The sequence below is a fragment of the Perognathus longimembris genome, chromosome 24 (genome assembly GCF_023159225.1).
Source record: "Perognathus longimembris pacificus isolate PPM17 chromosome 24, ASM2315922v1, whole genome shotgun sequence".
Classification (NCBI taxonomy): Eukaryota; Metazoa; Chordata; class Mammalia; order Rodentia; family Heteromyidae; genus Perognathus; species Perognathus longimembris.
Genome location: NC_063184.1, coordinates 27664448 through 27676595, shown reverse-complemented (window position 1 = coordinate 27676595; position 12148 = coordinate 27664448). Strand labels below are relative to the sequence as shown.

Genomic DNA, 12148 nt, shown 5'->3' with positions numbered 1-12148 from the left:
ATTTCTCATATGTCTAGAAAAGTTGAAAGACAATACTACTACATTTACAGGATTGAATCAGCTTGGATTTTTTTTTTCTCAAAAAAATGTCAACGTCGGTGCTTTACACATCTTCTGAACATGGCCAAATTACATGAGGTATTACAAAATATAAAGTGAGTTAGAATACATACCTGGAAGTTAAAAGAACATATTTCAATTAATCCCTAGATCAATCCCTAATTCTATTCCTAGGTATATATTCCCCAAATCCGAGTGTGTATGCCCATGAAAAAAACTACGTGTTCGACCGTGTTCATGACAGCTCTCGTAATATCATTCTAAATAGGAAAGAAACCAAATATCCAACCAACAGGAGAGTAAGTAATAATTCATGACAGACACAAAATGGAAATCTAAACAGTGATTTCAAATAAACTGCCATGACAGAGGACATAGATAATTCCCACAGATGTTTAAGGAAGCCAGACACAGGAAAAAAAATGCATATACTTTATAAACCCAGACAAGTTGCATCGTTAGTCTATGGACATCAATGTCGGGCTGGTGGTCCCCTCTCAGGATGGTAATTGGCTGGGAAGGGCACAGGGGAATCTTCTTGGAGCTTCAGGACATACTCCAGATGTTGATCTGCATGGTGTGTACAGGATATACAGACATGCACAATATACTTAGCCTTGCACCTAAGATCTGTGAACCTCAGAGTATGTATTACACATCACATATAAAAAGTAAAATGGCTGACTACTAGGAAGAAATAAAAAAATGCTTTATACTGACAAAATTAAGACAACTCAAGGTGTACCCCTATCCTATTTATGCCATTGTGGGTCTTCACTGTGAAAGGAGAGCAACTGAAAAATGAAGCAGCTCACTACATGGGAGATGGAGGTCAGGTGGATGATGGTTTGTGGCCATCTAAAAGAAAGAAAAGTGAACAAGACTAGGCTCAACCAAAAGCTGGGCACCGTGGTGCATTCCTGTAATCCGAGCTACACAGGAGGCCAAATAGGGAGGCTGGGGCTCAGGATGGACCATGGAAAAACTCAACCCTATCTAAAAAATAACTAAAGCCAAAAAGAGCTGTGGCGTGACTCAAGTGATGAAGACAGCACATGAACTTGCTGGGCAAGTGTGAGGTTCTGAGTTCAAAACAATCGTATCACCAATTTTGTAATGGAGGAAATTTCATACAATCTCTAAATGCTTTTAAAAGACAACCAAATAAAATAAGGAAAAGGTAAAAATATTAATAGCAAATGCCAATAATGGTGCAAAGATAGACAACATGGTAAAAGTATAAATCTAAACTCCCGTGATTTGAAAATGACTAGTAGCAGAAATTCTTTGCAAGCATTCAAAGAGAAAGATTTGAAATAAGACTAAATGACCTAATTGTTTGGAGAGAAAATATTAAAAGCATTGATGTAAGAGCAGTTAAAATTTTGATTATAAATCACAAACCTAAAGACATCAATGTTTTCCTAAAACTAATATCCTACCATTATTAATTCAAAACAATGAGAAATGTAAATCGAAGCAGTTAGTCTAATGTCAACTGAAACAGTGATCAATGGGGCTCCTCAAAGAGGAACTTAGACAAAAATGTTCCAAGGCTTTATCTAGCTTCTAAAGAACAAATAAACCCAATATTTTAATCAAACCTCCCTGAACCACAGAGCATAATGGAAAAGTCTTCATTTACCACAAAACAATAACACAAATCCTGTTGAAACTGTTCCTTCTACAGGCTACTCTCCTTTCAGAAAATAATTGTAATACTCAAAATAAAGTATTACAAGTAGAATCCAACAAGATCCAAAAAAATATGCTTAATTTAGAAAAGTCACTATGATGCCAACACATCTCTCAATAAAACGGACTGAATCGAAATACCAAAACATGCTATCCAATGGAGGGAAGAAGTGAGAGAAAAATGTAATCGTCATATCCAGTGTACACTATGTAAAAATGGAACTATGTAACTTGAGGGTAGAGAAAGGAGGGGAAAGGATGGGGAAGAAAGAAGGAAGTGATAACATTGATCATGATACCTTGTGCTCAAACCCTACCGTACAGAATTGCAATCTCTCCATACAACGACATAGTAATAATTTTTTTAATGTGATCAATAAATGTTACATTTGTAGGAGAGGAAAAATGAAATGGAGCAACTGTTCCCACCCAAACTTTTAATGTAATAGACACACATCAATATATCAGTAGAAAGGGTCCTTAAAGAGACCGACACATCTCCACACGTAGGAGAATGTAGCACAGTGTCGAATCACTGAACAATTGGAATAAGCTTTAAAAATCGTCATTCATCCATTTCCTCCTTGTATGAACATCACCCAAACCTAGATGACATTGTTCCCTCTCCTGACCCGGCTCTTGATGGAGGTAAGAGAGGTGGTAGAATTGTAGCAGCCAGGCTGCTGCCAAGATAACACGGGGCCCTCTCCCACCTAAAACTTCAACTGTGTAGTTAAGAGCACGTGATAAGATGATGATACATAGTATGATACACACATGCTCCAGGAACATAGTCACGACAGTGGTTACTCAGTGTAGATGATTTTATGCTCTATAATTTTATAAACCTGATATCACAGGAAGGGTGATCACATCCGTACAACCCCTGACAGGTAAGTGATGTATTTCACTGCAGCTTTGCACTGAATGACTTATACTGTCAGTAGATGATGGGAATTTTTCAGATTTATTATAATCCTAGAGGACTGGCCATCTCTTGAGTCAATGGTTAATACAAAGCCACTGTGTGACATATGGCACTATACTAAAAAATGCATAGCAATAAATTGTGCATTAGTATACACAACACAGTAAAAAAAAAAAATCTTAAAAACAATACAACAGAATACCAAACACTGGACAGCAATGACAAAATATAAATAGGTAATTCATAGAAGAGCCACAGAAATATAAAGAGTAGCTAGATGCCATAGACAAATGTAAATTAACTGTAAATCACTTCATATTCGTCAAACTGGCAAGTACACTGGGAACTTAAAGGCTTTAAAAAGGGTATGACCCAAGTTTGCCTGTGAAATTTAAATTCTTGCAGTCTTTCTTGTTCAGTACATGCAATATATGAAATTCCTCTGCCCTATTGTTTCAGACCCTCTCGTTGAGCCTCTCGTTGTTAACCTCCATTCGTTCATATGTTGATAGCCGAACCCCAAATCAAGATCGCCAGTGAAGAGGTCAGGGCTGCTATAAGACATGGCAGTGACTAGAGCTCTCTCTACACCCCACGTTGAAAAAGCCACAAAGCATCAGTCGGCAAGCCTGGAATGGGTCCTTATCAGCCATTGACTTCCTGACTTCAGGACTATGAGAAGCGGCTACTGTGGAAGCCACCCAGCTTCAAGAGTATTTTTCTAAAGCAGCCTGAGCTGATTAAGTTCTAAATCAGTGTTATTCAATTTTATGAAGATGCTAGCAAGACTCCAGAAGAGAAGTGGTCCTCGATTTGCTTGTTTTGTGGTGGTAGGGATAGAACGCAGGGCCTGACAAAGGTTAGGCAAGCACAGCCCCAACCTTGTCCAGAGGGCTAGAGTGTCAGACGTGTGCAACAAAGCTAAGGAACAGAGTTCAGGCCCTGAGTTCAAGCCCCAGTGTTGGCACACACACACACATACACACACACACATACACACACATACATACACACACACAAACACACACATACACATACACACACATACACACACACACACACACACACACACAAATAGCCTAGAGACAGAAACAAACCTCTGTGTAATCAGTACTCTATCTAAGAAACAAAAAAAGACCTGAATTTCCTTCATACTTTCACAGTAACAACAACAAAAATAATTTGGTACTTAAAACAATTATGAAATCCTAGGGGAGGGAAAGTTAAGAAACACTTATTACAATATAAAAGGGAAATTCAATAGATAAGCTATTAATAAGTACAACGATTTAACATAAAAAATAAATCAACTCTCTACAAATGATCTACAGATTAAATTGCATTCTTAATGGAAGTGGAAAGACTAATTTTTACATTTATATAGAAGTAAAAAGGCCTAAGAAGTTCATTATATCAAGCAAAGCAAGTTCTAATTTTTTTTGTCTTTTCATATTGCAATGAGTGAGAATGATATTATAAGGAATGTCTTTTAATAGAGTCAACTTTATTTCTTACTGGAAAAAAAAAACCTGGGAACATTAACTTTCTTACAACTAAATTATTGATTTCTCCGTTTAAAACTTACTTTATACATTAATATATTATGAGGCTTTGGTTAAAATTCTCTACTTATTATTTGATCTTAAACATAAACCAGTGTGCTAGAAAATATTCACAATAAATTATGGATACACACTCGATTTTTGAATCTTTTCTAATTAGTTCCACGAATGGAATTCCACACCAAAAAAGAGAAGGTTCACCTTTGTTATGGGCAGCCTTCAGTGCTTATGGTTTTTGCAATAGTAAGGCACATATTATGCAAATGGGGTTACGTGGGTGCGTCTGTATTTATTGCCACAGAAGACAGATGTAAAAAAGAGTATGAAAATTTAGTCCTCTATATCCAAACTACTGAAAAACATCAGCTGAAAAAGAATCCTTCTAAAGACCAAGAACTCGACATTTTCACTCGACACTTTCGTAGTAAGACTATGAAATATTCATATTAAATGCCTGGGGGAAAACTAACAAACAGACCATGCCCCAAAGAAGTTTACTCTATAAACATCTCTGTGCACTGGCCAGCATGACTTATAAAGGATACAGTGTTACCCAATGGTACCCTCACAGTGACTTTCAAGTGGAAATACTCAGTTGTCAGTGGTGAAAATCAGTAGGCCCAAATAAAACTCTTATGGGTTTGTTGAGATCCTACATGTTTAGGAAACAAGCCTCCCACCTTAATAAACACAACCTCCAGCAAAAGGCTTGGTTTCTTACAAACTGAAGTTCTTATTTCAACCCCACTAATAATTTATTACAGTGCATGATATGCTTTGCTGCCTGAGCAAAGCATAAATTCTTTACAAAGCGCCAGTGAGAAAAAGCTAGAAAATATTCATTACTTAAGACAACTTAAGAAATGGACTTAGTGAGAAATACAAACATGCTGTATGACTGTAACAAGGTGAAAACTACTTTAAAATCCTCTGGAAGATTTTTTTTTTCCTTGACTGTCAGAAATAACAGAACTCTGGCTCAAGAAATGTCAGAGAGAAAAAAAACAGTGTTTAGTGTTCTATTTATAATGTGGAAATAACCATGCCATATTAAAAGCTTGCATTTCATAAGAATTTATGAAAATATTTTTATATTCTTGTGCCTTGCACTTATCAGATCCTTGCATAGTCTCTCATCAGGGAGCTCATCCTCCTGGTATTATTGGAATTTAATCATATAAAAACAAAGACTTTCTCTGTGCTCCCCCTCACCTCAGGAGTACAAGATGTGCGACCTTAATAAACAGTGATCTAACAAAAGGAGCCTAAAGCCTTGCTTGCTAACAGACTTATGAAAGTAATTATACCTTTATTGAAACTACACCATTCTCCAAGCCCTGCTGCTCCCACTGTTTCTTAAAGTTGGTTATTTTTCTACTTTCGAAGACTTACTAGTTAATTAATATTACACAACTTAATCAGCTGCTCTGTGCAGCTTGTATAACGGTGGGACAAATATTGCAACCCAAAGAATAAAAGACTCAAAGGTGGTTGCTTTCTTTAAGAAAAAAAAAATGTAGAACGGCTAATTAGGGTAGGTTACTAATTGAGCAACAATTCACGTGACTGTACGGCAGGAGAAGAGGGAAATGGGAAAAATCTATCTCTAAGCCGTGACCATTCCCAGGGGCGTTGGAAGCCTTTGCACAGCCAGCAGTTGGGGTGTAAAGTAGGGATTAACAGAGTGCAGTGATGGATGGTGAGACATTTATGTCAAGAAAATGTCAGGGGAGAGAGCAGGCAAAACTGCAGGAGCGGAGGCTTGGATCAGCAAGGGGAGAAGAGACAGATCTTTTAGGATTGTTCTGTGCCCTGAGGTTTGCTCTCTACTTTATGCAGAGGTAACTCTACGAAAACAATACTGACTTGCACACTACATCTATTTTGCATGGAGCATTTGAAAACTTCCACTCCCAATAAGCAGGTGGTAATTAAACGGGAGCTCAAGGAACTATTCATATTTTTATTTTAACAAAAACAAAAGGGGTCTCCACACTCAAAAGTGGACCTGCTTGTCGTCACTGTTGAGTTTTGCAAACATTTTTACTTTCAGAAAGCAAACTAAACAAAAAGTTCTTTTTAATATTGGAAAACTACTGGAAGGCTTCAATATCCAGACTTCTAACAACTAGATAGATATGTAAATACATGATATAGAAACACTGGGTAGCATTTTCATTATTTTTACCTGTGCATTTCTACTAGTTTAACTTCTTTGGGATTTAAGTGAAGATCTTTCCTGTTTTCATTAGCTTCAGCTTTTCAGATCAGTCTCTAAGAACAAGCCAAGTTACTTCTTTCTCCCAAAGGAAGACTTTCAGACAAAAATCATGTTCTCAGTCACAAAATTTTTGTTACCATAGTGACAAGAACACAGAATACAAAAAAAAAAAAAAAGAAGAAGAAGCTAAAAATACCTGAGGACATACAGAGTTTTGGGTATTTGACCTACTTGGTGCCATACACTGTAGAAGTTAATCAATTGAATTAACCACAGTTGCATTAGGTGATGCAGTCTATTGGATGAGAATATGTGTGGGTTGGATATCTACATCTATGATCTACAGTCAAAGAAGTCAGTATGAATGAAGATGACTGACAGTCTAAAATGCATAAAATCCAGTTCTCTGAGAAATAGAATATATATCACTAGGAATGAAAAAACCATTACTTTAGCTCCTTTTCCCATAATATTTTCCATTCCTCTAGAATAGCTCCTCCATTTTAAAACTGAAGTTTTGCATGCACCAGAATTGTTTTTAAATGCTAGAGGCAGGCCATTAGACATATAATTGAAATTATGTTGTGTGATGTCCTTTCTATAAAAGAAAGCTTCCTAATCTTAGGCATTATAATAAAAGCAATCTGTCTTTTAAATAAAGTTTTACTTTGAAACTTCTAACTATTAAGACTTTGACATTAATCAACATGCGTTGTATTCATAACTTCCTTTGTTGAATGGCAACTCCTTTGTACAACTACTTAAAGATAATAGTAAAAGACAAGAATTTTAACAGATTCATTCATCTGTAGATGATTAATATTCCACAAAGCATGAAGCTAGTCTATAAAAGATAAATAAAATACACTTTGTGTATTCTAGGGTGTTTTTCTGTTTGGTTGTTGTTTTTACACAGTTCTAGGGAATAAATCCAGAATCTACTGCTGGATAAGCACTCTACCTTTGAGCTGCTTTCCCACCTGAGTATTTCTATCCTTCAAGTAATTTTATTTTTCAAAATTAATATTTAAAGTATGTCCACATAACCAAATGGGAAGAGCACTGATCCTGCAATAAAAAGACTGGGATAATTTTTAAAGTGCCTTAAAACGTCTATCCTAGTAAGTTGTGCTGTGGCTTAAGTGGTAGAGCTCTCACTTTGAGCAAAAGAAGCTCAGGGGCAGCATCTAGGCCCAGAGTTCAAGCCCCAAGACAGGCCAAAAAAAAAAAAAAGTCTATTTCTTCCTGGGTGGGAACTAGTAGCTCACACCTGTAATCCTGGCTACTCAGGAGACTGAGATCTAAGGATCGCAGTTCAAAGCCAGGGTGGGCAGGAAAGTCTGTGAGAATCTTATCTCCAGTTAACCACCAGAAAACCAGAAGCGGAGCTATGACTCAAGGCTAGTTGCGCACTAGCCTTGAGCAAAAGAGCTCAGGGATAACAGCCAGACCCTAAGTTTAAGCCGCACAACTGATAAAAATAAATTTTAAAAAATTCATCTATAATTACTCTCAATATTTAATCATTTCAGAAATAAGGAATTGCTTTTCGTATATAAGAATCTGAATATGGACATTAAAGAAAATATATTCATCTTCATCATAATACTGGCAAACATTTATTGTGTACTTCTAGGATACATATTTTACATCACAGATTTCATGTATGACTTAAAACAATGCAATGACTTAGATATTATCTGCCTTTTATAGCAGAGAAGAAAAATGAATAGGAGGGATAAAAGTTTGTCCAAGGACACTGTTTACTCAGTGGTAAAGTTAGGAAATATTCCATCAAGCTAATTCTAGGGTCATGCTCTATCTAAATTTAATCCACTATAATACAATCCAAAGGGAATAATCCCTATGAAACTATTAACTTGGAAGCAATCTTACATTTTACATTACTAACAGTAACCCACTTGGAAAGTATTGATTATAGTTGGCTGCATTTAACTATTGAAATTCTATTATTTATAAGAAAAACTGTAAATAACTTAAATACATGACAGTAAGTACATCCTAGTACATCCATACACAATATTACTCTTTCATAAATAATGCTGTAAAATATATGTATAGCAAAGAAACCTAATTATTTTGAAACAAAAAAATTCATGGCCAAACAATATGTAAAAAAGCACAGATGTTTTTCATAAGAATAACATACACACAGGAAAAACTTGAAAGTACAGATAACAGATACTAACCTTGTACTTTCCTAGAAACTTTATGTAGCTGTCACATTTTCTATACTCAATATTTTGTCATGAAGGAAAAAGTTATGGGTGAGACTGATTGAAATATAGTGTAAACATGAAAATGAAATAACAGTGTAGCAATGAAATCCTTCCCTGTATAACTAATATAAGATAATAAAAAGTAAAAGATAAATAATTTTTAAAGGCATTCAACTTTATCATGACCACAGAAATATAACAAGTGACTTAGATTTCTTTATCTTCTTTAATATAGGGGTACAGTCATGGCTAAGATTCATAGGTAAAGAGATGGTTTAATCTGTGCCATCAACAAAGGAAGGAAACTTCAAAACAAACCTTCAATCTGGACATTCTGACTTTACTCACACCTTCCATTTTCCCCTTTATCACCAAAAAAAAAAAAAAAAAAAAACCCAACCTCATAGAGACAAAGATTTAAAGCTTATAATTCTATCAGTAAATGGGCAAATGAACTGAACATTTATGAGATGCAGAAGTACAAATAGCCAATCAATACATGAACATATTTAGCCATCAGGAAAATACATATGGAAAACACACTTATATTTCACTTCCGCTCTGTCAGAATGACTATCAACAAAAATGAAACAAAAGAAATGCTATGAGGATAGGGTACAAAAAGGAAGTCCTATTCATGTCGATTAGTGCAGCCACTATGGAATCATAACAAAATTAAGACTAGAACTCTCGAATGATGGAATCATCTTTGGGAATAAAGCAAAATGGTTAACGGCAGTACACTGTAGCATTCATGGTTGTGGCTTTGTTCAGAACAGCTGTATTATGGTATCAGCCTAGGTAGCCATGGATGGATGAACAAAAATGTGGTATACATACATCATGGAGTTATATTCAGCCATAAGGAAAAATGAAATCATGTTGTTTCCAGGAACACAGCTAGAACTGGAAATCACCATGTTAGGAGAAATAAGTCAATTCAACAAAGATGAGCACTGTGTGCTTTCTCCAATTTGTGGAAGTTAGAGGAAAACAAAACCATCAAGGCCATGAAAGTAAGAGACAGATTACTAGAAAGATGGAAGAGGAAGGGAAAAAGTGAGATTGAGGAGACAAGTAATAAGAAATGCAACCAAAGGGATTAATATGATCAGTGTATATTATGTACATTATGAAAATGTGATGATGAAAGTCGTTACTGTGCACAATTTAATATATGCCAATAAGATAAAGCCAAAATCCCACTTCTGAGTATTTAGGAAAGTATAATGAGTATGTCAAAGAAATACCTACACCTTCATGTTCATTAGAACCTTCCTGAAAGAAGTAACCAAGAAGGTGTAATTAAGCTAGGTGTCCATCAATGGATGAACAGATTTAAATGTCTATCAACAGATGAACAGATTTAAAACTACGGCACATCTACACAATGAAATACTATTTTCAGCATTAAAGAGAAGAAAATTTTGTCATTCATGACAAAAATAAATCTAGATAAGGCTGTGCTAAGTAAAATAAACTAGACACAGAATGACAAACACTGGGTGGGCTCACTTATTAGTAGAATATAACAAAAGGGACTCACAAAAGCTCAGAGGTGAGTGGTAGTCTCAGGGCACAGTGCTTGGTGAAATGGAGAGATGGTGGTTATGGTGGCCAAATTTTACTTCCCTTGTTAATGAGTTATGGGGCTATAATTACTGTACAGTGTCCTCCAAGCAAGTTTAAAGAGAAAGGAGGAAAGATGTAGAAAATAATGCTGTATTGTTTACTTAAAATTTGCTAAGTATATTTTAAGTGAACTCACACCATACACAGATAAAGAGAGAGACAGACATAATGAGAGAGAGAGAAAGAAGTAACTGGGTGGTAATTGGTGTACTGATTACTTGGTTTGGGTACTAATTATACAATGCATCTGTGTATCAAATCATACATTATGCACCATGAATACTTTTTTATTATTCATATTTCAGTAAATCTTGGAAAAGGTGAAAAGAAGGAAGGGAACAGTGTGAATTAGGATTGCTTATCCGCACCTAACTGATAACCCCACCACCTTTTATCCCTGTTTAGGAAGAGAGAAATATTGTTTCATGTAAATTATTCAGTATTCACACACCATTACCCTTTCACTTGTTTATTATTGAGAGAAGACATTGTTTTCTAACTATAAAGCCCTACTAAACTGAGATAGCTTACAATGCTTGTACCTTTGAACTTGGCTCTGTTCATTGGTACCAAATATAAATACCCAGGAGGCGGTTTGAGTGTCAGTATTCAAGACACAGCAGGGTAAAATAGTCCATTGTTATCGTTTGAATATGCAAAGCCCCCCAGAGGCTGCTCACTGAAGACTTGGTCTCCAGCAGGGGGCATGAGTTTGGGATGTTCTAGGAATTGCCATGTGAGACCTTGGTGGCAGAAGCAGATCTCTGGCAGGGGAGCGGAGGGGGGAGTTATTAGGGGCTATGTTGTCTCCATCTCTCTCTGTTCCTGACTGCCAGGAGGTGAGCAGCCTCTGCCACAGGTTCACATCACCATGGTGGACTACCAGCCCGAGCCCCAGAAACACCAAAGCCAACGACCTCATAGACCCTGCCTAAGTCAGCAAGGCCAGGACTGAAAACCCCCAAAGTGTGAGCCAGCAACAGATAAAGCAGCTACGACACTCAGATGGAAGCAAGTTATGTTACACTGAAGTATACACTCTGAGAAGCAGGGACCAGGGAGGAGGGAGGGGAGGGGGGGATTAGGAAGAAGAGAAGGGGAAAGGTGACTCATGAAGAAATACTCGCCTTTGATATACTGCTCCCAGTAATAATCGATTTGTTTCTGGGTTGGGAAGTGGCCACAGTCATTAAAGTACTTAAGCAGCTCGCTCTTTTGCAGTCCCTGCCAGTCTTCTCTCTTGGCAAACATTGTTTCATAGACTGAAAGTCCAGGAAGGCAAAGACAATATTTACTTTATAAGTAACACACCGCGTACAAGTCAGCTGAATCCAGCTCCATTCTCCATTTTCACATCAACAGCTACACCCAGGGAGTATAGAGGCACCATCTCGGCCCGTGGGCTAAGGATAGACGTGGGGGCTTCTCCCAGGCTTCTCCCACGCTGTCGGCCCATTCCACCACTGGGAAACCCAGAATGGGTTCTTCTAATGCACAATTTCATGGCAACCAATGGCAGATCCTACATACATCAACACTCAATCCAAAAGCTATCAATACTATGTAATACAATATATGTGTGAAGTATATATATATGTCATATTATATATTATATTATATATGTGGAATATACAGTATTCATATAATATAGGCTATATTATATAGGATATATACAATGGTTAAAAATACATTCACTGGGGCTGGGGATATGGCCTAGTGGCAAGAGAGCTTGCCTCGTATACATCAGGCCCTGGGTTCGATTCCCCAGCACCACATATACAGAAAACGGCCAGAAGTGGCGCTGTGGCTC

At 36.8% G+C, this 12148-nt stretch overlaps 1 protein-coding gene across 1 annotated transcript in view; it reads right to left on the bottom strand.

The window, feature by feature from the left end:
- The window catches only part of Iqcm (IQ motif containing M), a 163319-nt gene that overhangs the window by 75161 nt on the left and 76010 nt on the right, over positions 1-12148 (bottom strand). Inside the window, exon 13 of the mRNA XM_048333551.1 lies at positions 11477-11600. Within this exon, the coding sequence (XP_048189508.1) occupies positions 11477-11600 (124 nt within the window). The remainder of the gene's footprint in view (positions 1-11476; positions 11601-12148) is intronic.